Below are 22,659 nucleotides of genomic sequence, written 5' to 3' on the forward strand. Positions count from 1 at the left end.
CTCTCTCTTTCTTTCTTGTTTTGGTTTGTTGAAAGAGCGTTTCTCTGTTTTGGTTAGTGGACAAGTGCACTCTCCCATCATTGTTCCTGCGAGGCAGGGACTCGGGCGGGCCGATCCGCTGCTCAGTGCTTCTCCCCGGCTCGCCCGTGATTTACAGCAGACAGGCAGGAAGTTGTGTTTGGGAGGCTAAGCACCCACCACCTGGGCCCCCCCACCAAGAACACACAGAAACCTCTCTCTCTCTCTCTCTCTCTCTCTCTCTCTCTCTCTCTCTCTCTCTCTCTCTCTCTCTCTCTCTCTCTCTCTCTCTCTCTCTCTCTCTCTCTCTCTCTCTCTCTCTCTCTCTCTCTCTCTGTGTGGTGTGCCTCACATTGTCTCTATTTTCCTTTAGTATCATACAGTTCCCTTGGTCACTTGCGCCGTTATCTGTCTTTCCTTTGTATTTATGTGGTCATTCTTTCTCTCTGTCTTTCTAGTGCCTCAGACTTTCCCCCCTCCACCTCTCTCCCTCTCCCTGGGTTTTTTACTACCTCTGCGTCTGAATTGTCGTCCTCCATCTTTTTACTCTCTCTCTCTCCTTCCCGGTACCTACCTAGCTCTCTGAGGGCATTTTATCACCAGTAACGTGGCTCTTCATGATCTGCCTGCGGAGAACCCAGCTCTCTCTGACTAGAACACAGAACTTATTAGACATCAGTGGCCTTGGCACTCCTGGGAAAGCCACCGGCAGTAAAGCGACACTGCATAGTGCATAAAAGTATCAAGCGCCAGTCGTTTGAAATATTAATGCATTCCTATATCATCCAGGCTTCCAAGCTCCTGAAATGTTACATTGTGCCACGGTGTTTGGCTCCTTTCTACTCCCTCAGTTAGACTAAGCACTTGAACCATAAATATAATATTAATTGCCTCAGGAAGCGTTCTGTTGTTAGCTGGCCGCACGGCGCTCTGCTGTGAGCTGGGGCTTTGGGTGGCGGTGAGGAAATGAGTGGGTTTCGTGGGGTTAGTAATGTCTGAATAATTAGCCTGTTGGGTAGGGGGGGTTGAGCCTTGTTCAGAATCCCTGCTCCGAGGGTGCCTTGGAGTCACTGAGTGAGTGTGAGGTTACCAGAGCTCCCGGCTATCGTGACATTGATGTCATATTTGGCTGCGGGGCAGGAGTATGTCTTCATCTGTGGTTGCATTTAATTTATTTATTTATAGTTATTGGAAATGGGTGGTACATGGAGTGCCGAGATGACATTCTTTCGGTGAAGTGTGAAGGATGAGTGATGGTCTGTCTTACATGCACGACTCAAACTCTGTTGGCTTGGCTACATATCCATCATTTATCCTCTATCCGTCGAGCCATCTATAAAGCTATCTGTTCATCCATCAATCTATCCGCTCCGGTATCATCCCATTCCATACATCAATCAGCAAAGCTGAAATGGCAGCTAGAGCTCGCTGGAACAGAAATGGTCTTATTTGGCATTTCTGAAACTTCTAAGCTGAGCTGTTGTTATTGATTGCTTTGACAAGAAGGCTGTCTCTGTGGTGGTGTCCAGGGGGATTGGGCCTGTATGAAGACAGAAAAACGATAAAGAACTACTCACTTTTGAAATGCTGCTGATAAACAGTGGATTTACTGTATCTTAGTAAATCCTAAGAATCTATACTAAGCTCTGAAGATGTAAGTCATGCTGAAATGCTAAGCTAATATTAGAACTCTGTACCTTGAAATAGGTAACTATACATGTTAAAAGCCCTTACATGTTCTATGCCTCTCCCCCGCTGAGAGTCGGTGAGCGTTTTCCTACCTTGGGAAAAAAAAAAATCCAAGATGACCCCTTCTTGCCAACTGTTCCAGTAGACATCTGTGTTGGAAATCAGAGGGACAAAGTCCACAAGGACAAATATTTAATTTGGCTTGTTGGGCTTGTCTGAAGCTTTCCTGACAGTTCTGTAATAATATATATATTTTTTTTGTTTCCTCCCTTTGTTTTTACCCTTCTCCACCTAGGCCGGTATCAAGGAAACAGTGCCTTATTCACTGTGATTTGATCTTGTTTACTTCAAGTGTCTTGTCACTGTTTTATCTCTGTTGGCTACTGGATGTGAACCGTGGAATAGTTTAGGGCTGGTCTCTGGGGGTTGGATGACTTTCCTGATAAAAGGGTTAGCTCATACAATGTTTTTCCTAGAATGCTGTGTGTCCACTAGGAAGGAACTGGTCAGAAGTTAGTCATAAACCGTAGTACATGTGAAATGTAGATTTATTTGTCACTGGCCAGTTGAGAGGATTGCACAAGTCTGCATAGTGTGTATTTGACCTTTTAAAAACAAGCCAGCAAGATCCGCTCTGTTGCGTTGGTCATGAATGGATGGGTATCAGTCACACGTATCAGACATGGAGAATGTCTGCTCTATACTTGGCTTGGGAGGGAGGTAGAAAGGGCGCCTGTGTGTCCAGGCCTTTGCTGAATTTCTGAGTGCACCGACGGAGTGCTGGGGTTGTTCGTGTCCAGGAAGCCTGCTGTAATCACAGGCCATGCATGAGTCGAAGTGCGCTTGGACAGGAGTGGACCACCACTTGGGTGGCTCACAAAGGAGGTGTTTTAGACAAACAGGAGCGATGTCCAGATCGCGTCCAAACTCTGCGATGCTGGTATGCTTTTCGTCCCTGTGCGAGCTTGGTAACTGAGAGAGTATGTTCAAAATGATCATTTCCCTGTCATTTTGCCAATGGTTATGACAACATAATGCCTCAGGGAATTGCAGGACTGTGTAGTGGCTTTGCAATCACAAGGAAATGGAGCCCACTTTTCCTGGCCTGGCCGGGGTCTGTAAAGGAAATGGTGGAGTCCTCTGGACACAAATTATAGCTCATTTCCCACCCAAATTAGATTTCCATCTTGTCGTCCCTGTCGACCGGCACACTTTCTGTTTGCATGAAAAGCATCACAACTATGATGGGCAATGCACACATGCATCTGAATATAGGATTCTTCTGTCAAACCTGCTTAGAATTTAGAAGGAAATTATGATTGATAACTGTATTCAACTTGCAACTCACACTCTTCTCTAGATAATTACATTAATACACAGGATTAGATGTTAACATCCCTTGTGCCAAAATCCAAGGTAAAAACACATTACCCACAAATCCGCCAACAAATGGTCATAAACACAAGACAAATGGCCCATCCAACAACAGTATATAGTATGCGGCATGTCATTGGGGTTATCAAGTGGGCACCCTCATTCACCGATGTTTCGTTAAGTTAGGCCCACGACACCTCCATGAAGGCTTAACAGTGAAACCAGTGTCCTGGAGACCCTCCCCTCCATGCTGCCACCATATTACCACATTGAAATATCCAATACCCAAAATACTCTTAACCAGCCTAGGCATGGTCAAGGTTGGCTAGGTTTAGTAATGGGATTGAAATGTTATTTTAATGAATCCCACACTCCTATCTAGATATAATGTTTTGTTATAGGATTTAAATTATATTTTTTATCATATTTTTTAACATAGTCCATCGTCACCTTGAAGATAGAATGGCATCGATTAAACTGGCATGAAGTGTGACGCCCAAGATCAGTGGTCCCCAAACTACGTCCCGCGGGCCGAATACGGCCCGCCACCTCATTTTGGGTGGCCCCCCAAAACATGTCTGTGGTATATAGCATCTGGCCCGCACGGGAGTACTACATCGTCAAACTACAAACTCTGTAATTTCCCCCATTCATTCTCTATGGCCAGTGTTAACAGTACACATGTAATACTCTTTTTGTCCACTGGTGGTTGTTTTGCCGCTGTTTCGCGTTTGCCATTGAAAACGGAATAAAAGCCTACCTGCAATCAATATAAGAGGCCTATGCTGACTGCATCAGTGCTCAAAGTATCCTAGAAGTTTATCAATTAATTGTTAATAACTATTTAACTTCTAATCAAGTCATATTTCTGGGACTTTCTGGGATAATTATTTCTATTTTTATTCACTCGTTCACAAAGTTCTTATCAGGTGAGTGAAAGTTAGAATGGTGGTCATTTCAGATGTTTTTGCCAGCACTTCATAAAACTCTCATAGTTTGAGAACTTTAAATTATTTGTAGGATATTGCTTGTTCACAACTTGAGCTGTGTATGCAAAGACACAGAGTTCAGAGTTCACACATTTTTGAATAAAATGCTTTTGGGATCCCTGCTAATACTTTTGGGAATGCTTTTGGGAAAAGTATTTTTATTAATATTATTTCATTTGAGCTACATTTTACACTGATATGACACGATGGCAACATAAACACAACTAACAATGGTATTAAATTGCAGTAGCCTATGATTAAATGTAATGGAATATTCAACTAAGGTACACTGCTGTTGTTCACAGCACTAAGCTATTTATGGTTAGGCCTACTGATATACTTCAAGTCTCTGGCCCTCTCTTAGAGCCAGGCATAGTGCCTCGGAAGAAAAAGTTTGGGGACCACTGCCCAAGATGAAAAAACGTTGTGCACATAGTGTGGAAGATCTGATCTAAATTCTGAGAGATGTTTGTGGCTTTTACTGATTTCATCTGGTTGTGTTAATGACTCATCCCCAGACAGGCCTTCTCTGTCGGACCAAATGTCTGCCATCTCTGTGGAATCCCAGGGTCGTCTCCTCTGACTTGTGATTTACTCCTGCAATTACTTTTGTTTTTGTTGTTTTGTCATCATCCCTCCTGGTTGGAATTGTACAGATCATATTGCTTGTTTGTCTGAGCAGATGCTCTGGATTATAATTATTCTTGAGCCTTGGCGGCATTGCGAAACGCCTACCTCTGATGACAAACACAGACGTCCATGCCTGAAGAAATGACCTGGAAACCGCAGCCACAGAGGAGTAGTGGTGCCACCCGGTGAAGTGGAAAACCGCCGTCAGCTCACCGCCAGAGTCTCACTCTAAGCCCTTGAGGACTCGGTCCGATGCGAAAGACTGTTGCCCAATGGATCCTTTTTTTACGTGCTGCTTGCTCCTCTTTGTCTGTGTCTGCTTAGACTACAAGTCCCACAATTCACCCCCACGCACACATTCACACACATTCTCCCTCTCCACCCCTGCTGAGGGACAAAGGGAGTCCTCTAGGTATGGGCAGTGTGAAGCTGCTTTGCTGTGCCTTGCTATGCTCCTGCCGCCCATGACCAGGTCACCTCCATGTCTCCAGGACGTCTGTTTGTTTAGCTTTAGAGGATGCAGTGTTGACCCGTGATGGCTCCCCTGGGGTTTGTGCATTCTGAGGAAACGTATCTTGTTCTCTCTTAAGGGTCTTCTTCCTTAACGCAGGTCAGCACACTCTCCCGTGCCTGTGTGTGTGTGTGTGTGTGTTGTGTGTGTGTGTCAGTCATCTGGTGTGCACATCCCTTACTAGGCCCTGTACTGCAATGGCTCATTTCTAATGTGAATTCTAATGAGATGCAAAACGTCATCTCCCTCGCTCTCATGCACTCTGTGAACGTGTGCAAGCCCATCTCTCCTGTCCCTAAGCTGCATTCTTTTTTTACTTCCTCATGTTTGGTAGGATCAAATGCCTATTTGGTAACGGGGAACACATGCTCTTTGTTTACTGTTTTAGGACTTGTGGTTTTAGGTGTGTGTGTGTGTGTGTGTGTGTGTGTGTGTGTGTGTGTGTGTGTTGTTGCCTGAAACATGGCAGGAGGCCACAGGCCCTTAATGGAAATGTTTTTGGCACAGCCAGCCGCCGGCTCACCGGGGACGCGGAGGCTGTCTGGCACTCGGGCTGCGCTCCTGTTCTAATTAAGTGTGTGGCATACGGCAACGCCGGCCCCGGCTCAGCAACGGGGGACGGCCGGATGCGCTCGAAAGGCCCACATGGGTCCACTCGTGATGGTATCCTGGCCCGTAAAGTGATTTTCAGTTCCATTTTGGTGCTTATTACAGAATTACTCTTATGTAGACTAATTATTAATGGATTGATGATGTGATGTGCTTTCCAAGTAAGTACTTATTATTGTTGTATTATTGTATTATTTATTATATTGGTTTCATATTGACCTTAATCTTAAACCTAATCCTAACCTCAATTACACTGTACTGTATCTATGTAGCCTACTGCTCCCAGTATATTGTACTTGCTTACTGATGACCGATCATGCGTGTAGTACCTTGGGACATGTAAAACTACATGTGATTTTTATGTTGTGGTTTTGATGTTGTTGTGATGTATGTTGTGTGGTTTTGAGTTCTCCTCCATGATCTCTCCCATCATAGGCGTGTTGCTCCTCTCTGTCTTCCTCTTCTTCCTGAATCTCTAATGGTGGTCGTTCTCTACATCAGAGCCTGTGCGCTCCATCAGACTCTCACTTTCCCCTCTTGTTCGTCTCTCATTTGTCCCTCTCTGCGTCTCCGTTACCTATTCTTCTTTGCCAGTGTTTGTTGGCGAGGTGTGTGTGTGGCGGCTGGTTTGGGTATTAAGTGGCTGTTCTGGTTGCCTCTGTGCTGGCGTGCTGTCTGGCGCTCACGTGGCTGGTAAAGCCTCCAGGCCTCCAGGCCTCACCTGTAAACAGAGAGGAAGAGGAGCTGCCACGACGCAAGGTGTCTGTCTGTGTCTGTCTGTGTGTGTGTGTGTGTGTGTGTGTGTCTGTGTGTGTGTGTGTGTGTGTGTGTGTGTGTCTGTGTGTCTGTGTGTCCCTGTGTGTCTGTGTGTGTGTCTGTGTCTGTGTGTGTCTCTGTGTGTCTGTGTGTGTGTCTGTGTGTCTGTGTGTCTGTGTGTCTGTGTCTGTGTCTCTGTGTGTCTGTGTGTGTGTGTGTCTGTGTGTGTCTCTGTGTGTGTCTCTGTGTGTGTCTGTGTGTGTGTGTCTCTGTGTGTGTGTCTGTGTGTGTGTCTGTGTGTGTGTGTGTGTGTGTGTGTCTATTCGAGGTGTGAGAACTCTGAGCACTAGCAAATGAGAGCTGTTTGGGCCATCATGCAGGCTCATTTATACAGTGGCTGTTATGCTGTCACAACACAAGAGACTGTGTGTGTGTGTGTGTGTGTGTGTGAGAGAGAGAGAGAGAGAGACTGTATGTGTTTCAAGTCATCTGATCGCGATTAAATGAGTGCTGCCTTGGCGACCGCACAAACTCAGGGGCCTCAACTGTAAAAAAAGAAGAGGAAGTTCTAGAACCTGGAGGAGAGGTGCCACGTGCTCCCCTAACCTTATTTTAGGAATGAAAGGTTCTTTTCTGTGGCAGACTGCTACAGCTCAGTGTCGTGGAGGTCCAGAATCCCTCCTCCACCGTTGCCTATGGGACTTGGACTCCTAAACCGGCCTCTCTCTCCAGGCTGGTTAGAGACCTGTAAGAGGAAAGGACTAAAGCCCTCCATGATCTGTAAGGTCTCCAGTTAGGTCAGCTAAACTGACCCAACACGCACACTCCCTTCCCACGCCCCCACTTTCTTTAAGTAAGCCACCTTTTAGGACTTGATGTGGATTATCGGGTTTTGGTCGTAGTAAGATGCGGCTTTACCCTCTTTGCATGAGGAATGCAGACTGTGGTCATTTTATGTCTAATGGGCACTTCTGTTAACAACCAGCACTTTTGCTAGTAACTACAGACATGAGGCCCGTGACTAAGACTGGCACCGTAATGGCAGGACTGGGAACTGATTCAAGATGAACTTGGGGAACTTTAGGGGAAAAAGGGTTGAGTTTAAGTGTGTGGTGAAGATGACACGGAAAAAAGTGTGTGTGTGGGGGTTGTGTAAGTCTAAAAAGGAGAAGTGGCACAGTGGATTTGGGTTTCAAAGAGTGTTACGAGAAATCCTCCCTTTGTTATTGTACAGCAGGAAGAGCTGCACTCTGTCTCCTTGTCATTTTCACACTCTTCTCATGTAGTGTAAGCCATTCACTTTATTGGCTGCCCTGAGCTCACCTACAGTATAGGAGAGTAAATCATTTCTCTTGAGCTCACCTACAGTATATGAGAGTAAATCATTTCTCTTGCTCACGCTCACACTTTCTCATTGTCTTTGTCTCTTCCTCTCATTTGGATTCACCCATATGCGAATTGGTGTCTGCCAATTTCAAGTCAGACACACACACACACACACACACACACACACAGAGAGAAAAGACACACACACACACTCTTGACCTAACTAGAGCACACAGCAGCTTGGCTCTAGAGGATTAGCCCTTCCTGTCAAATTAAAACCTCCCAGTGTGTGTGTGTGTGTGTGTGTGTGTGTGGGGACTAAGGGTGTGTGTGCATGTGGTCTGTATGCGAGAATGAGTGCATAGGGTGTGTGTGTGTGTGTGTGTGTGTGTGAGAGCATGCGGGCATGTGCGAGGAGGATGTTGGGTCACGCATGCATGACTATCTGCTGTCACTCGTCTGCACAGAAGCGTCACAGGAGCGTTCCGGACCGGAGCTCCCCTCTAATACCCCACGCGCACCCTTCTAATACCCCACACGTACCCCACTGCTCCTCCCTGCTGTGTGGGCATGCTCTCCACACGGGCACGGCCTGGGGTGTCCTGTTAAGCTGAGCTTTTGACATTCAGACTCACAAACCCACACTTAGTGTCTCCCACCCTGTGAGCTGAATAGCACTAGACTCCAGAATACGGATGGCCCTGATTTGGACTTGATATGGGTCTCCGTCTCCACTTCTGTAAGGGTAGACGCACCCTTCCATTGGATTCCAGTTCAGTCTCCAGTGTTGTGACAGGGCCTAGGAACAAAAGAACGTTATGGTCGGCGGCTACGGTAGCAATGACTGCTTTCACCATGTCCACAACAGACCTGTTTTAAATACTTAAATATACTTATGCAAGAGCACGTTCTGTACTCACAAGCACTGATACATTATGAATGAGTTTGCAGTAGTTCTGCTGGTAGGGCAAGATGCTAACACCAAGGTCACGGGTTCGATTCCCGAGCAGGCCACATGCTGGTATAACGTATACCTGTCCTGTCTAGCATGTTGCTGTGGAGACACTGTCTACTGAATAAATTGGTGTGGAATGTGATGCACAAGTCTGAGGTCTGCTTTTCTCTGTCAATCACAGCTGTCGCCACAAACAGTGGAAGAAAGACCTGCCAGCATCTAGTGTGGTGATCACCTTCCACAATGAGGCCCGATCAGCACTGCTGCGTACGGTGGTCAGGTGAGAACACACACACACACACACACACACACACACACACACACACACACACACTTGTACATCTAAACATGGAACATGTGTAGAATCTGTACTTGGAAGCAAACATCTTCCAAGACTACTTTCAAGACCTGCCCATAAATAAACAATCTCCCTCACGGACACACACACACACACACACACACACACACACACACACACTCACACATAGCAAAGTGGTCTGACCCCCATGCCTGAACACGCATTCTTGTGCTTGTGTTCAGAAAACACTTTGTTCTCTTCAGGAATTTATTTTGCATCAAATGTTTATAAACACAAACACAATAGATTCTTCCTGTAGTCACGTCGTCTTCACTTCTCCAGAAGATTTTTTCACAGTTCCTGTCCAGTGGTTGACCCTGACCTCTCACTCGGACTCTTGTACTCTTCGTTCCCCCCCTCTGTCTCCTCCTGTCCCTCTCTCTCTAGCGTGCTGAAGAAGAGCCCCCCACCCCTAATCAAGGAGATCATCCTGGTGGACGATTACAGTGACAACCGTGAGTGTCCCTCGTTAGCCCTCCATGGTGAAGCGGGTTTATCCTACCGCCACCTCTCATCACCTGTTCATCCACACAGCTCTCATCTAGCCCCAGCCCTCCTTCATCCACTACCCCCCCACCTGGGCCACAGGGCGTGAGAAGCTCCAGAGCCTCTGCTCATTGGATCTGTCTCTCTCTCTCTCGCGCTCTTTTCTTTTCTTTCTTTCTTTCTTTCTTTCTTTCTTTCTTTCTTTCTTTCTTTCTTTCTTTCTTTCTTTCTTTCTTTCTTTCTTTCTTTCTTTCTTTCTTTCTTTCTTTCTTTCTTTCTTTCTTTCTTTCTTTCTTTCTTTCTTTCTTTCTTTCTTTCTTTCTTTCTTTCTTTCTTTCTTTCTTTCTTGCTCTCTGTGCAGTTTTATTTTTTCTTTCCTTCTCCTCTTTGGGCTTTTGATGATTAAATAGATGCTGTTGTATATCTGTATCATGTATAGATGCTGTTGTATATCTGTATCATGTATAGATGCTGTTGTATATCTGTATCATGTATAGATGCTGTTGTATATCTGTATCATGTATTCTTGGGTGGAGTTCATTCTGTGTTCCTAGCTTGCCTCCAACCTTTTATGTTGTGCTCCCCCCCCCACTCACCCTTTTGTCTTTCTCAGTGCCTCATAGTCCTTGATGGTTTTTGAAGCTGTCCTCACTCGACAGTAATGATGTCGTAACGGCTTTGCTGGGTCTTAACTGTACTTTTCTGCCACTGTTTCTGCGTCTCTTTTCTCTTTGTTGCCACACCTTTTAGGTAATGACTCCTGTTTATGTTTACAGCTGAAGATGGGGCTTTGTTGGGAAAAATAGAAAAAGTCCGGATCCTTCGAAACGATCGTCGAGAAGGTATGAGATTTCAGGCAAAAAATATGTTGGTTTGGCAAACAAAGTTATGCATGGGCAAAATAAGCCTCCCTCTCATCAACCTGTAGACAGATCCCTTCACATGAAAAGCCTATTTGAGTCACGCATTTTGGAAATCAGGGAACAAATATTTATAGATCAAACAGCTGTCAAGTCCAAGTAAAGACCCAAAAGTCTGAGTCTTGGCATTCCTTTTCTATTAGACTGATCCCCATAAAGAACAGCGGCGCACCAGTTTATGGAGAAGGAGAAAATAGCCACTGCTAAACAATGGCCAGTTTTGTTACAGAAATAGCTTATTTGGAGTGTGTTTGTGGGAGATGTGGTGAGAGGAGAGAGGAGACTGTGCATTTCTACCCTATAATGTGCGCATCTGTAACCCAGCCAAAGAGACCAGGCCATTGTTCTGAAGTGTGCACTATTGCTATCTTTGCACAGCTCAATTTCCTCTGTCGGAGGTCCTTAGAGCGGATATTGACCTTCTCCATCCCCTTGAAGTCGGAGTTGTGTTCTGGACATGTGCTGGGCATAAACAGCTCATAAATTTGTGGAGCTTGTTAACCTGCGAGAGCAGAGAGTCTATGAAATGCCTAGCCGCTGTCAGCAGCAACCCCCAACCTCCTGTACAATTTAAAATATGCAAACGCAGCAGGTTCACGAAATGTCTGTCAAAGATATGCTAATTATATGGCTGTTTATTGGCTCAGTATGGCATGCTAGGAGAGTCATTTTCAGGAAGTGGGTCATTAAAGGGTAGGATCGGGCCCCGGCAGTCGACTCATGTAACCACTTGTTTAGTCATCAGAAAGTATGTGTCATCAGTCCAAAGTCTGCTTCAAAGTCGGTAGGGTTCATACTGTAGTTGTGTACACATACTGTATGGTTGTGTGTTGTTGATATATTATTAATGTGCTATACCAGTGTTTCTGAAAGTGTGGTCCGCAAGCTATCCCAAGTGGTCTGCGAGCAGACGTGATTAAATATAATATAGATGAGACCCAACTTGTATGTAAATCCAAACAGTTCTGCAACATTGCCTATGTAAGCTATGCCAGTTTAAATCATATAAATCCTCCTGACACAATAAGCAAAATCCAAAGACAATAAGCAAGGTGGTTCATTGAGTAGGCCTATTGTGTAAACACTCTACTCGTGAGTTTTTATTTTTTTTATTTTTTATTTTTATTTATTTTTTTTTTTTTATATTGATTAAGTAGTCCTTGGGCTGAAAAAGTTTGAGAAACACTGTGCTATACATATAGGTAGAATGCATTTTATATTTTAAGAACTAAGAAAATTAGAAATTAGAAAACTGAACTTATGATTCACCGTCTAAGGCAGGAAAACTTCCACCATAGCAATAAATCAGGTAAATACTTAGCAAATCAAATCCAACGTAACAAAGAAAAATCAACAATCCCGGTCATAAAGAACTCAGCAGGAAGCTAACCAGCTCACCTGAAGAAATAAATCATGTTTTTACCAGTTTTACAATAAACTATATTCTTCAGAAATAAACCCCAACCAGGAATTCATAGACTCTTTCCTAAACAGCATCGAATTACCACAACTCAATGAGACCGAAAAAAAAAAACCTAGAATCACCTATAACTCAACAAGAACTGTTTGATGCTCTGAAACAGATGCCCGATAATAAAGCACCAGGTCCGGATGGCTTTCCTGCTGAGTTCTACAAACAATTTTGGACCATCTTAGCTCCACTTTTCATCAGAATGATTAATGAATCAAAACAGAAAGGACGTCTTCCAACTAGTTCCACCACAGCCTCAATTTCACTGCTCCTCAAGCCCAATAAGGACCCAACATTGCCATCCAGCTACCGACCAATTTCTCTCCTCAATGTGGACAATAAGATAATCGCAAAAATGCTAGCACACAGATTAGCAGAGGTCACCCCATCCATTATCCACCCAGACCAAACAGGCTTCATTAAAGGTAGAATTTCATCCACCAACACCCGCAGACTGTTAAATATAATGTATCACTCTACAAATTTTCAAGATAATACCATCATAGCAACTCTGGACGCAGAAAAAGCTTTTGATAGGGTGAACTGGAATTTCCTGTTTTCCACATTAGGGAGGTTTGGCTTCGGGGAGTCGTTCATTAACTGGATTAAACTTCTATATACCTCTCCTTCAGCCACAGTAATCACCAATGGACTAACATCACAAAGTTTCACTCTTCACCGGGAACTAGACAGGGTGCCCACTCTCCCCCTCACTATTTACAATCTTCATTGAACCCCTAGCAGCTGCCATCCGTCAAAACCCCCTCATCAAAGGTGTCCAGACTCCATATATGCATCACAAAATCAGCCTTTATGCTGACGACATTCTTCTCTTTCTTCAAGACCCCACAACATCAGTAGAAGAAACCATCAAACTCATTGACACATTCTCTAAAATTTCTGAATACTCAATCAATTGGAATAAATCTGCAGTTCTCCCATTACATCCCAACAGCTGGGATGTGACAATAACTCTTCACCTATCCCACTCTGCACTAACTATATCACTTACTTAGGGATAAAGTCTCCCCCAGGCTGTCAGACTTATTTAGCCTAAATTATTCCCCTCTACTCACTTCAATAGATGATGACCTTCAACGCTGGAAGAACCTCCCATTATCCATCATGGGCAGAATCTCAGTAATCAAAATGACAATACTGCCCAAAATAAACTATCTATTCTCTATGATTCCAACCCAGCCCACCACCCTCTGGTTTAAGTCTCTCGATTCATTAATCACTAAATTCTACTGGAAAGATAAGAACCCAAGGATCAAACTCGCCACTCTCCAAAAACCAAAAGCAATGGGAGGACTAGAGGCCCCACACTTCCAGCACTATGCCCTGGCCAACCAGCTCCACTTTATCCACAAATGGCTACACCCCACCCCCTCAGACAACACCTGGTTAGACCTAGAACAAACAATCTGTAAAGAAATTAAAATCTCAGATCTCCCTTTCTGCAGTCAGTCGGTCAAAAAAACATCCATCCTTCAAAGCCCCAACAATTTCAGCTTCTCTGACAGCCTGGTGGAGATTCTACCACATCACTGATTAACCTATAGCACCATCAATTCGCACCCCGATTTGGAATAACCCAGATTTCACCGTCAATAAAAAAACACTTAACTTTCACACATGGATGGGAAAGGGCATCACTCACCTTCAACACATTCTTCAAGACAATAATCTGGCCTCATTTTCCTGTTTGGTCCAGAAGCACGGCATCGAGAGTAAACACTTCTTACAATACCTGCAAATTAAATCATCTATCCTAGGAAAAATTAACATCCAGACAGCTAACCTTGACATTCCCCACCAATCTCAGAGCTGCTTAATATTCCCTCTCCCAAAAAATACTCTCCCAAATTTACAAAATTATATCTCGTTCAGAAAAAACAATTGGCCTGCCATATCACAAAATGGGAATCAGACTTATCAATTACTCCGGTGCCGACTTCTGGACCAAAATGTGCAAAACATCTACCTCATGACAAAGAATAGTAATCTACAACTAATACAATACAAGGTTCTTCACAGATTCCACTTCACTGCACATAAATTGGCAAAATGGGGTTTGGCTCGGATCTTTGCACTCACTGCACACAAAATAACCCAGATACATACATTCATTGGTTTGGCATTGCACTCCAATCAACCACTTCTGGGTGAGTGTCACACAATCTCTCTCTTCCATCTTTGGCTGTCACATCCCAGCATCCCTTCCTTATGCATACTTGGTGATACATCCACAGTCAATTTAAGCAACTCCGGCAATAAAACACTGCTGGTAGCGCTGACTATCGCCAAGAAAACAATCCTCATGAACTGGAAATCTAAGAAAAAGCTCACATCACTCATTGGAAAAACTTGTTAACAGACTATATATCATTAGAAACCTATCAACTACAAACTTAATCAATACTCAGGGATACAACCTCTCCTTGGTACCCCTTTATCACCTACTTACAGTCCTGACCCTCTTTGCCTGAGTTCCATCTCCACACGATCATAACACACTTCATCAACAGATACACATATCATCTAACACTAGGCAGGGGAAGGTAGCTGGAACTATTATTGTTATTATTATTATTATTATTATTAATATTAGTAGTAGTAGTAGTAGTAGTAGTAATATAAATAGCATCCCCTTCTTTCCCTCCCCTTTTATTTACATTCTCTGATAACTTTACTAATTTCACTATTTCTCTCTGCCTCTCCCATCGTTATTCTGCGGGGCCCCATTGGATGGCTTGGGAGACTTCGGTCCCTGGCTGGTCGCTGTGTGGTTTTGGCATTGGTTGGGTCCTGTGGGTTATCTATTGGCCCTGGGCCCCGGTGTGCACCCTCCTCATACGGCTCATGCACCGCTTTGTCCTGGAAGCACACAGCACGCTTTACTCTCTTTAATCGCTACATGTTAGGTGACATACATAAACAAAAACTACAAAACAGGCTAGGGTAAGAGTGGAGTGCAGGTAGATGCCTCATCAGGTGTCTATCTGCATGCCTCACTTATTTTAATGCACACATTGAGGAGGCATACATCTTACACAGGGTAAGTGTGGTGTGCATGGGGAAATCCTGACAGATATTCACCATGCATGCCCACTTCTTTTAATGCTACACTCTAGATAGACCCCTCAACCTAGCCATTCACATACTGTACATATATAGGTCAAGAGTGGCGTGTTGGGTGAAGGTCTGGGGGCGAGGTGTGGTTGGTCGTGGTAGTGGGGGATGTGTGCATATTCTGGGGGCCTGAGGCGATGGGTGGCACGCAGGTCCTCCCCTCTGTCAGCTCGTCGCAGTATAACTGCAGGGGCTGGGTGGAACTGTGGCCATTAATGGGTGCCCAGGTTGGCAATCAGTCAGGCAATCAACCAGGCAATCAGTTATTCCTATTATTATACTTATCATTAATAGAATAATTACAACTCCTCTCCTCTGAAACCCTCCCTCTCTCCCTCTCTATGTTCCAGCTTCTCTCCTCCTGGCCCAACAGCAAACCAGCCTTATACATATGCGCACACACACACACACACACACACACACACACATACATCCTCACATACTCACTACCCCTCACCCCCATCCCCACCCCCCATCCCAACACCACCTCATTCACACTCTTAGAGCTACCATCCCCCATCCCCCCTTCTTTTCATTCGGTCATCAATTTCATCCCTGATAATCATATCTGTAATCATCCTGGGACGCAAATCATCCTTAGCCTTTCTGTTATTAATGTTATGTTGTGTTATGTTTGTGGAAGCCAAGTCAATGTGATGTCTTGTTAAGTTACAGTATGTGTTTATGTAATGTACGCCTGTTTGTCATTATGTAGTATTCATGTGCATGTCGTAGTGTTGCATTTTCTGTAATGTCAATGATGTTTGCAAATAAAAAAAAAAAAAAAAAAAAAGAAATTAGAAAACTGAACTGGCCAGAACTGACAGGGGTCAAATCTGGGTCCAGTGCAGAGTCCACCCACTGCTCTCTGAGGTCTTACTGTGTCACACTGTGGGAAGGTGATCTGTTCAAGTCTCACTAACAACAAGACAAGGAGAGGAACTCGCATGCCACAGGCATGACAATGAGTTGAGGAAATAAAGTGAGTGAGTGGGTTTGGGTGTGCTGGTGGGGGTTGTGTAAGGCTTATCCTCTGCTCTGCTGTCTTGTCCAGGTCTGATGCGCTCGCGGGTGAGGGGGGCGGACGCCGCAACGTCCGGGGTCCTCACTTTCCTGGACAGCCACTGCGAGTGCAACGAGCACTGGCTGGAGCCGTTACTGGAGCGGGTGGCAGAGGTCAGCACACACACACACACACACACACACACACACACACACACACACACACACACACACACACACACACACACACACACACACACACACACACACACACACACACTGAAACACAGCACAGTTACATATGAAAGCATAGAAATGGGGAAATACACAAGTGTTGTCACATGCACACCCAGTGTCCGCTTCCTTTCCTGTCTCTCCCCACGTGCCTCTGTGACATGGACATGCTCTCTCTCTCTGGCCACCTCATGGCCACACTCACCCTGTCACACTCACATACTGTACTGTACACTCCTCTTCATCTCTGGAGCCTCTCTTGACTTGTTGTGCCATCAGATATGCCTTCAGCTTATTTGTTTTCCCCTCCCATGAGGCCTCCATGCCAGCTATGTTCTTTCACTCTCATCCTTACTTATCTACACACACACACACACACACACACACACACACACACACACACACACACACACACAGGAACACAAGGTTGCACAAATACTTACACACACATGGACACAGACCCACAGAAATACAAACAAAATCCGTCAGCTTTGTTTGCACAATACTCCAGGTTTAGTAAACCGTTTATTTGTGTGTGTGGTTAGGTACACGTTCTGCTGACTCAGGGCTTTGTCTGCCCACTGCTTTCTCTTCCCAGCCTGTAGAGCTGCACAAAGAACACGGCTGCCACAGTAAAGGTGTTTTACACACACACACACACACACACTGAAGGGAGGGAGGGAGGAAGGGCAGGAGAACACATGGATGTAAAGATGGATCCAAGGTGGCCCAAAGGAGCACTTATCAGAGTGCTGTGCAGATTGAGAGACAGTCATGCAGGCAGGCAGAGTGCCCAGCTGAAGAATGTATAGACAGCAGTGGTGTTGGTGTAGATCTCCAGATCTCTCTATCCATCTCAAAAACATGAGTAGCTAAATGGACAAGTACAGACAGTATGTGGAATGCAGTCAGCTACAGACATAGGTGTATGTAGTCAGCTACAGACATAGTGTGTGTAGTCAGATACAGACATAGTGTATGTAGTCAGATACAGACATACAGTAGTGTATGTAGTCAGATACAGACATAGTGTATGCAGGCAGATACAGACATAGTGTATGCAGGCAGATACAGACATAGTGTATGCAGGCAGATACAGACATAGTGTATGCAGGCAGATACAGACATAGTGTACTGTATGTAGTCAGGTACAGACATAGTGTGTGTAGTCAGGTACAGACATAGTGTGTGTAGTCAGGTACAGACATAGTGTGTGTAGTCAGGTAAGTAGATGGACAGGTGTCGATGGACAGATAAGAAGTTCGTTGACATGTCACTCTGCAGTAGGGGAGATGGGCTTGTGGAGCTCTGGCAATAAACCAGTACGCTTGCCAAGATGCTCACACACTCTCACACATACACTCACTCACTCTGCCTCCGCTCTCTCTCTCTCTCTCTCTCTCTCTCTCTCTCTCTCTCTCTCTCTCTCTCTCTCTCTCTCTCTCTCTCTCTCTCTCTCTCTCTCTGTCTCTCTCTCTGTCTCTCTCTGTGTGTTTAGGGAGGTAGCATGTGTGTTGAAAGTGTGTGTTTGTAGAGGCAAACAAACCACTAGCACCCGGAGACACATCCTGTTTGGCCCACACCCAGCAAGATAATACACGTACACATAGTCACGCATGCGCACACACACACACACACACACACACGCTCATACTCACGCGCCTGCGCGCGCACACACACACACAGGCTTACACACAGGCTTACACACAGGCTTGCACACACATCCAGGCTTGCATGCACTCCCACACACACACACAGGCTTGCTCTCTCTCTCTCACTCACTCTCTCACTCACTCTCTCACTCACTCACCCACCATCCTTTCTTTTCTTAAATCTGCCTCTAGTTTCTCTTTGAAGTACCTTTATTGTCCCTCAAGCAGAGGAAGGGCTAATTATCAGACGGCTGACGCAGACAATGATAAGATTTCAATTAATTAAAACTCAGCTTGGTCTGAACAGAGCTTTTCTTTTTCAACTGAGACTCTGCAGCTCATACCTCAGCTAGCAGATGATGGACTGCAGTCACACACCATTTATATGGGGCCATTGGTTGCACACCGTTGACACATAGTTGGACACACACACACACACACACTCTCACGTAAATCGGACTGCTGAAGAAATATTGCAGTACTGCAGAAACGACTTGTTCTGAAATGATGTAATGTGTACGTGTGTTATGTCATTCTCAGCAGACTGTCCAGTTATTCATGAAAATCTATTTGTGGCTTGGCTGGACCCGGCCCCCATAAATTAAAAGCAAATTTGGGCTACACTGCATAATCTGACATTTACAATTTTTCCACTTTGAGTAAATGAAACATTGAGAAATAGGGCAGAGATGGAATATTCACTGCTGTGGACAGACTCCTGTGTGCTATTTCATCATACCTGGATTACTATGGGTCATTTCTAGTCTAATTTTAGCCAAAGGGCTACTAATCCTTTATTGCTCCTGGAATACATCTGTTCAGCACAAGCCCAGTATTGAATTCCCAGTATTTTAACTTGTTTGAGGCCATCTGTGTACCCACTCTTACGGTCTGTGGGCATACGTGACTGTGGTGTGTGTGTGATTGTGTGTCATTGTTGGACCCAGTTGGGACCCAGCCTCTTTTGAAGTTTTCACGCAGAGCTGGTTTCCTCTCATCCTGTTTTTTTTTTTCCTCTTTCTCTCTCCTCTCTCTCTCTCTCTCTCTCTCTCTCTCTCTCTCTCTCTCACTCTCTCTCTCTCTCTCTCAGGACAAGTCACGCGTCGTCTCCCCCATCATTGACGTGATCAACATGGATAACTTCCAGTATGTGGGTGCGTCTGCGGATCTCAAAGGAGGTGTGTGGCTTGTGCCCCGATGCTGCATTTACTCATCCTTCACCATTTCCTCCTGCCCCTCAGATTCACATTGTATTCCCTTAGAGGAACTCCCCCACACATTCCCCTAATCTTGGCCTCTATTGTGTGTGTGTGTGTGTATTTGGGTCCTCACACATGCTTTCATGTGTGTACATGCGTGTGTGTTGGGATAATTGTATCGATGTAACTGTTTGTGTGTGTGGGTGTGTGACTGATGAGGGGAGAATGCTAGTGGGCGTGTGTTCTTGGGCTCGTGTAAGAGCATAACGAATCTTCGGGGGCAAAAAATAAAGATTTTGGGGGAGGGAAGAGGCCCGATGGGATGGAAAGTATTTGATCGATTTGTCTGGGGAAAGGAGACGGATTGTGTTAAGAGAGCACGGCAAGCGCTGCCTGCTAACACACATACAGGCCCTAATCAACTGACAAAAAACTCACACACATACAGGCCTAATTAACTCTCCCTGCGCGGAGGAGGAGGAGGAGGAGACTAGAGAAGAGGGGGAGAAGAGGAGAGGAGAGCCAGACACTGACAGAGACTGTGTCTTTAATGCCCCATTAGTTGCAGTGGGAAATAAAGGAAAGGGTTTGAAAGTGACTGAAGTGTTCTAGAAATGGCAGCACACTGTGTCTGCTCTGTAGGCACACCAGCCCTGTAGGCACACGGCACACCAGCCCTGTAGGCACACCAGCCCTGTAGGCACACACCACACCAGCCCTGTAGGCACCACACCAGCTCTGTTTTGTCTTTGACTGGATTGTTAGACAGGATCAGGTGTTGACAACTGTGTCCAGCTGTGTGAAGAAAGTGTTTGTCTGAATGTGTTTATTTGTATGCAGATGTCAAGTTATCCTGATGAATGATGTTTTTGTCTGTGTGTGGCTTTTTACTCGGTATGTGAGCTAAGGATGCCTACGGACTGCAAGGCTATAAAAGCTCCATGTATGTAGTTGACATCCTGAATGAATAGACTGACAAAAAACTCCTGTATCATTATATATTTGTTTTTTTTAGCCTGTTGGCCCTGTGGTTGGAGTTTATATTTTATCTTTGGAACTTCTCCCTGCTTACCCCCCCCCCCCCACTTTGAAGACTTCCAGACGATAATGTGTTAGAAGCTCAAAGCCACCAACTAAAAAAGCCACCAAACTTTTTTCTCTCTTGCGAAGCCCAGTAAACCTCCACCTCTTATCTCCCCCTCTGCAGGCTTCGACTGGAACCTGGTCTTCAAGTGGGACTACATGACCCTGGAGCAGCGGCGAGCACGCCAGGGCAACCCCATCGCCCCCATCAAGTAAGAGCCCGGCTCGTCTCGCCATGCCACGCCACGCTGCGTGCCAACGCCAGCTGTCTGCACCTCCTGGCTAGCTCACCTCTACAAATAATTTATCAGGAACACGCACGCTGTAAACAGAGAGAGCTCTGTGTGTGTGTGTGTGTGTGTGCATTTGTGTGTGTGTGAGACAGGGGTGGGGAGAGACTGAGGCATCGTGTCTGAGCCGGTGTTCAGTGTCCTGGCTCGGTAGAATAGAGGGCTTAGAAAGTCCAAATCTGACAGCTGGAAGGATGCAAGAAGCCCCCCAAAGGAGACATTGGAGGCAGCTTTTGTTTATTTATTCAGTTTTGCTTCAGAAGGACCCTTTTGGCCGGCCTGGATACCTGCCATGACAGTCTGTTTGGCAGCTTGTTTGAGGTTTTTCAATGTTGACATGCCACAGGGATCCATCCCTAATCCTGTGTCAGATTCAGCACATCAGAGAGCAGCCTCACCAGACGAATGCAAAAATGTATGTTTGTTTTAGGACCAGCAGGATTGAAGGCAGGGTCATATGCTATTATATTTTATTATACGGCTCTTCACAATGCAAGTAGAATGCTCCATTGACTTGAATGGGATTTCCGAAAGTTCTAGCGGTCATTATTTCTTGGGAAAGGACCTCTGAAAACAAGAATGACCGCTGTCAATGGCAACGGAGTTTGTGCTTGGAACTTCATTCAAAAGTGAAAGCAGACGGTTGATCAGCAAAAGCCATGCGTTTCGAACTATTTGTTTCTCAGCAAAAAAAAAGTGTAACAAATAAAGAGACACATCATGGAGTTTATTTTTTCGTTTTGGCAAATAGCCGTATAATAAGCGGGATAATGTATAGAACGCCGGTCATCATGGGAAAATAAGTCCCTTCAGGGCAAAACAAGACCCCTCCGCTGGGACTTATTTTCCCCATAATGACCGGTGTTCTATACATTATCCCTTACTTAATAACCAGTGTTATTTCTGATGGGAAGTATAGTGCCTCAGCCCATTTAACAGTAGCAGGAGGGTCATAGGAAGGGTGTGTTAGGGATCAAATTCCAGGTGTATGATTGCAGCCAAACAGCACGCCTACGTACAGAAACCTAAATGTTTGTGTGTGAATACAGATGTACAAGACAAAAGAGGGATTACCCAACCTAACTGCACGAGCAAGGGATTTTGTTGCTGTGTCATTGTTTCCTCTCTGCTGTGAACTGTGTTATGAATGCATTGGCCTTCAGATTGTGATATTGTGCAGATGTTGTTCGCAGATGGCCAATACCTTTATCAGGGGAGCTAACTTGGCATGATGCTGCACTTTTTCACTTGAGCCGATAGCGGTCCAGGCCTCTTTGCCCATCCAGCCCCTGATCCCTCTCTGCCAAGCCTTGGGGGGGGGGGGGGGGCTAATGATCGCCAAAACGGAGTCATTACGCATGGCAGATTAACCAAAACAAAAAGCCACCAGAGCGCACCTCAGAGGAACCCTCCCCAAGATGAGAGCCAAAGCACTTCCAAACGAAGGCTCAGTCAGTTCCCTCTTCAGAGAGCGAGGAACCAAATAGCCTCCCTCCGATGCCTTCCCTTTAATTAGGACAGCCAGGCTTTGGGGGTGGATCGGGTACCACAAAGCTGTCTTTCATCATCAGGGCCCAGGCTGAGTTGGAGCGCTCTGTGGCTAAGAGCTGCTGGGACACTGTGAGGGCTCTCCAGGGCCATGTCAGCTGTTTCTTCTTCTTTTTGTCTATTTTTGATTTGTCAGAATGCGTGCCGTGTGCTCTTGTCCCTTTTTTTAGTCTCTCGGCCTTCCTTTGCAGGACCCCCATGATCGCTGGCGGCCTGTTTGTTATGGACAAGGGCTACTTTGAGGAGCTGGGGAAGTATGACATGATGATGGACGTGTGGGGAGGAGAAAACCTCGGTAAGGAAATGCACATTCGCACTCAGTGCCTGTCAGCATCAAGTATCCAGAGCATTAACACATGACCCAGTTATACAGATTGATCTATTCCACATACTGTACAAATGTAAATCAGAAGAATAGCCAAAG

The 22,659-nt window shown here is 45.4% G+C and overlaps 1 protein-coding gene across 2 annotated transcripts in view; it reads left to right on the forward strand.

Annotated features, from left to right (window-relative positions):
• Positions 1-22,659, forward strand: part of galnt2 (UDP-N-acetyl-alpha-D-galactosamine:polypeptide N-acetylgalactosaminyltransferase 2) — an 85,817-nt gene that overhangs the window by 57,075 nt on the left and 6,083 nt on the right. For both annotated transcript variants that reach the window (XM_048269821.1, XM_048269822.1), the window contains exons 4-10: positions 9,039-9,137; positions 9,603-9,670; positions 10,478-10,543; positions 16,282-16,403; positions 19,206-19,293; positions 20,522-20,609; positions 22,427-22,530. In XM_048269821.1, coding sequence (XP_048125778.1) covers positions 9,039-9,137; positions 9,603-9,670; positions 10,478-10,543; positions 16,282-16,403; positions 19,206-19,293; positions 20,522-20,609; positions 22,427-22,530 — 635 coding nt within the window. The remainder of the gene's footprint in view (positions 1-9,038; positions 9,138-9,602; positions 9,671-10,477; positions 10,544-16,281; positions 16,404-19,205; positions 19,294-20,521; positions 20,610-22,426; positions 22,531-22,659) is intronic.

This window comes from Alosa alosa, chromosome 18, assembly GCF_017589495.1.
Source record: "Alosa alosa isolate M-15738 ecotype Scorff River chromosome 18, AALO_Geno_1.1, whole genome shotgun sequence".
NCBI lineage: Eukaryota > Metazoa > Chordata > Actinopteri > Clupeiformes > Clupeidae > Alosa > Alosa alosa.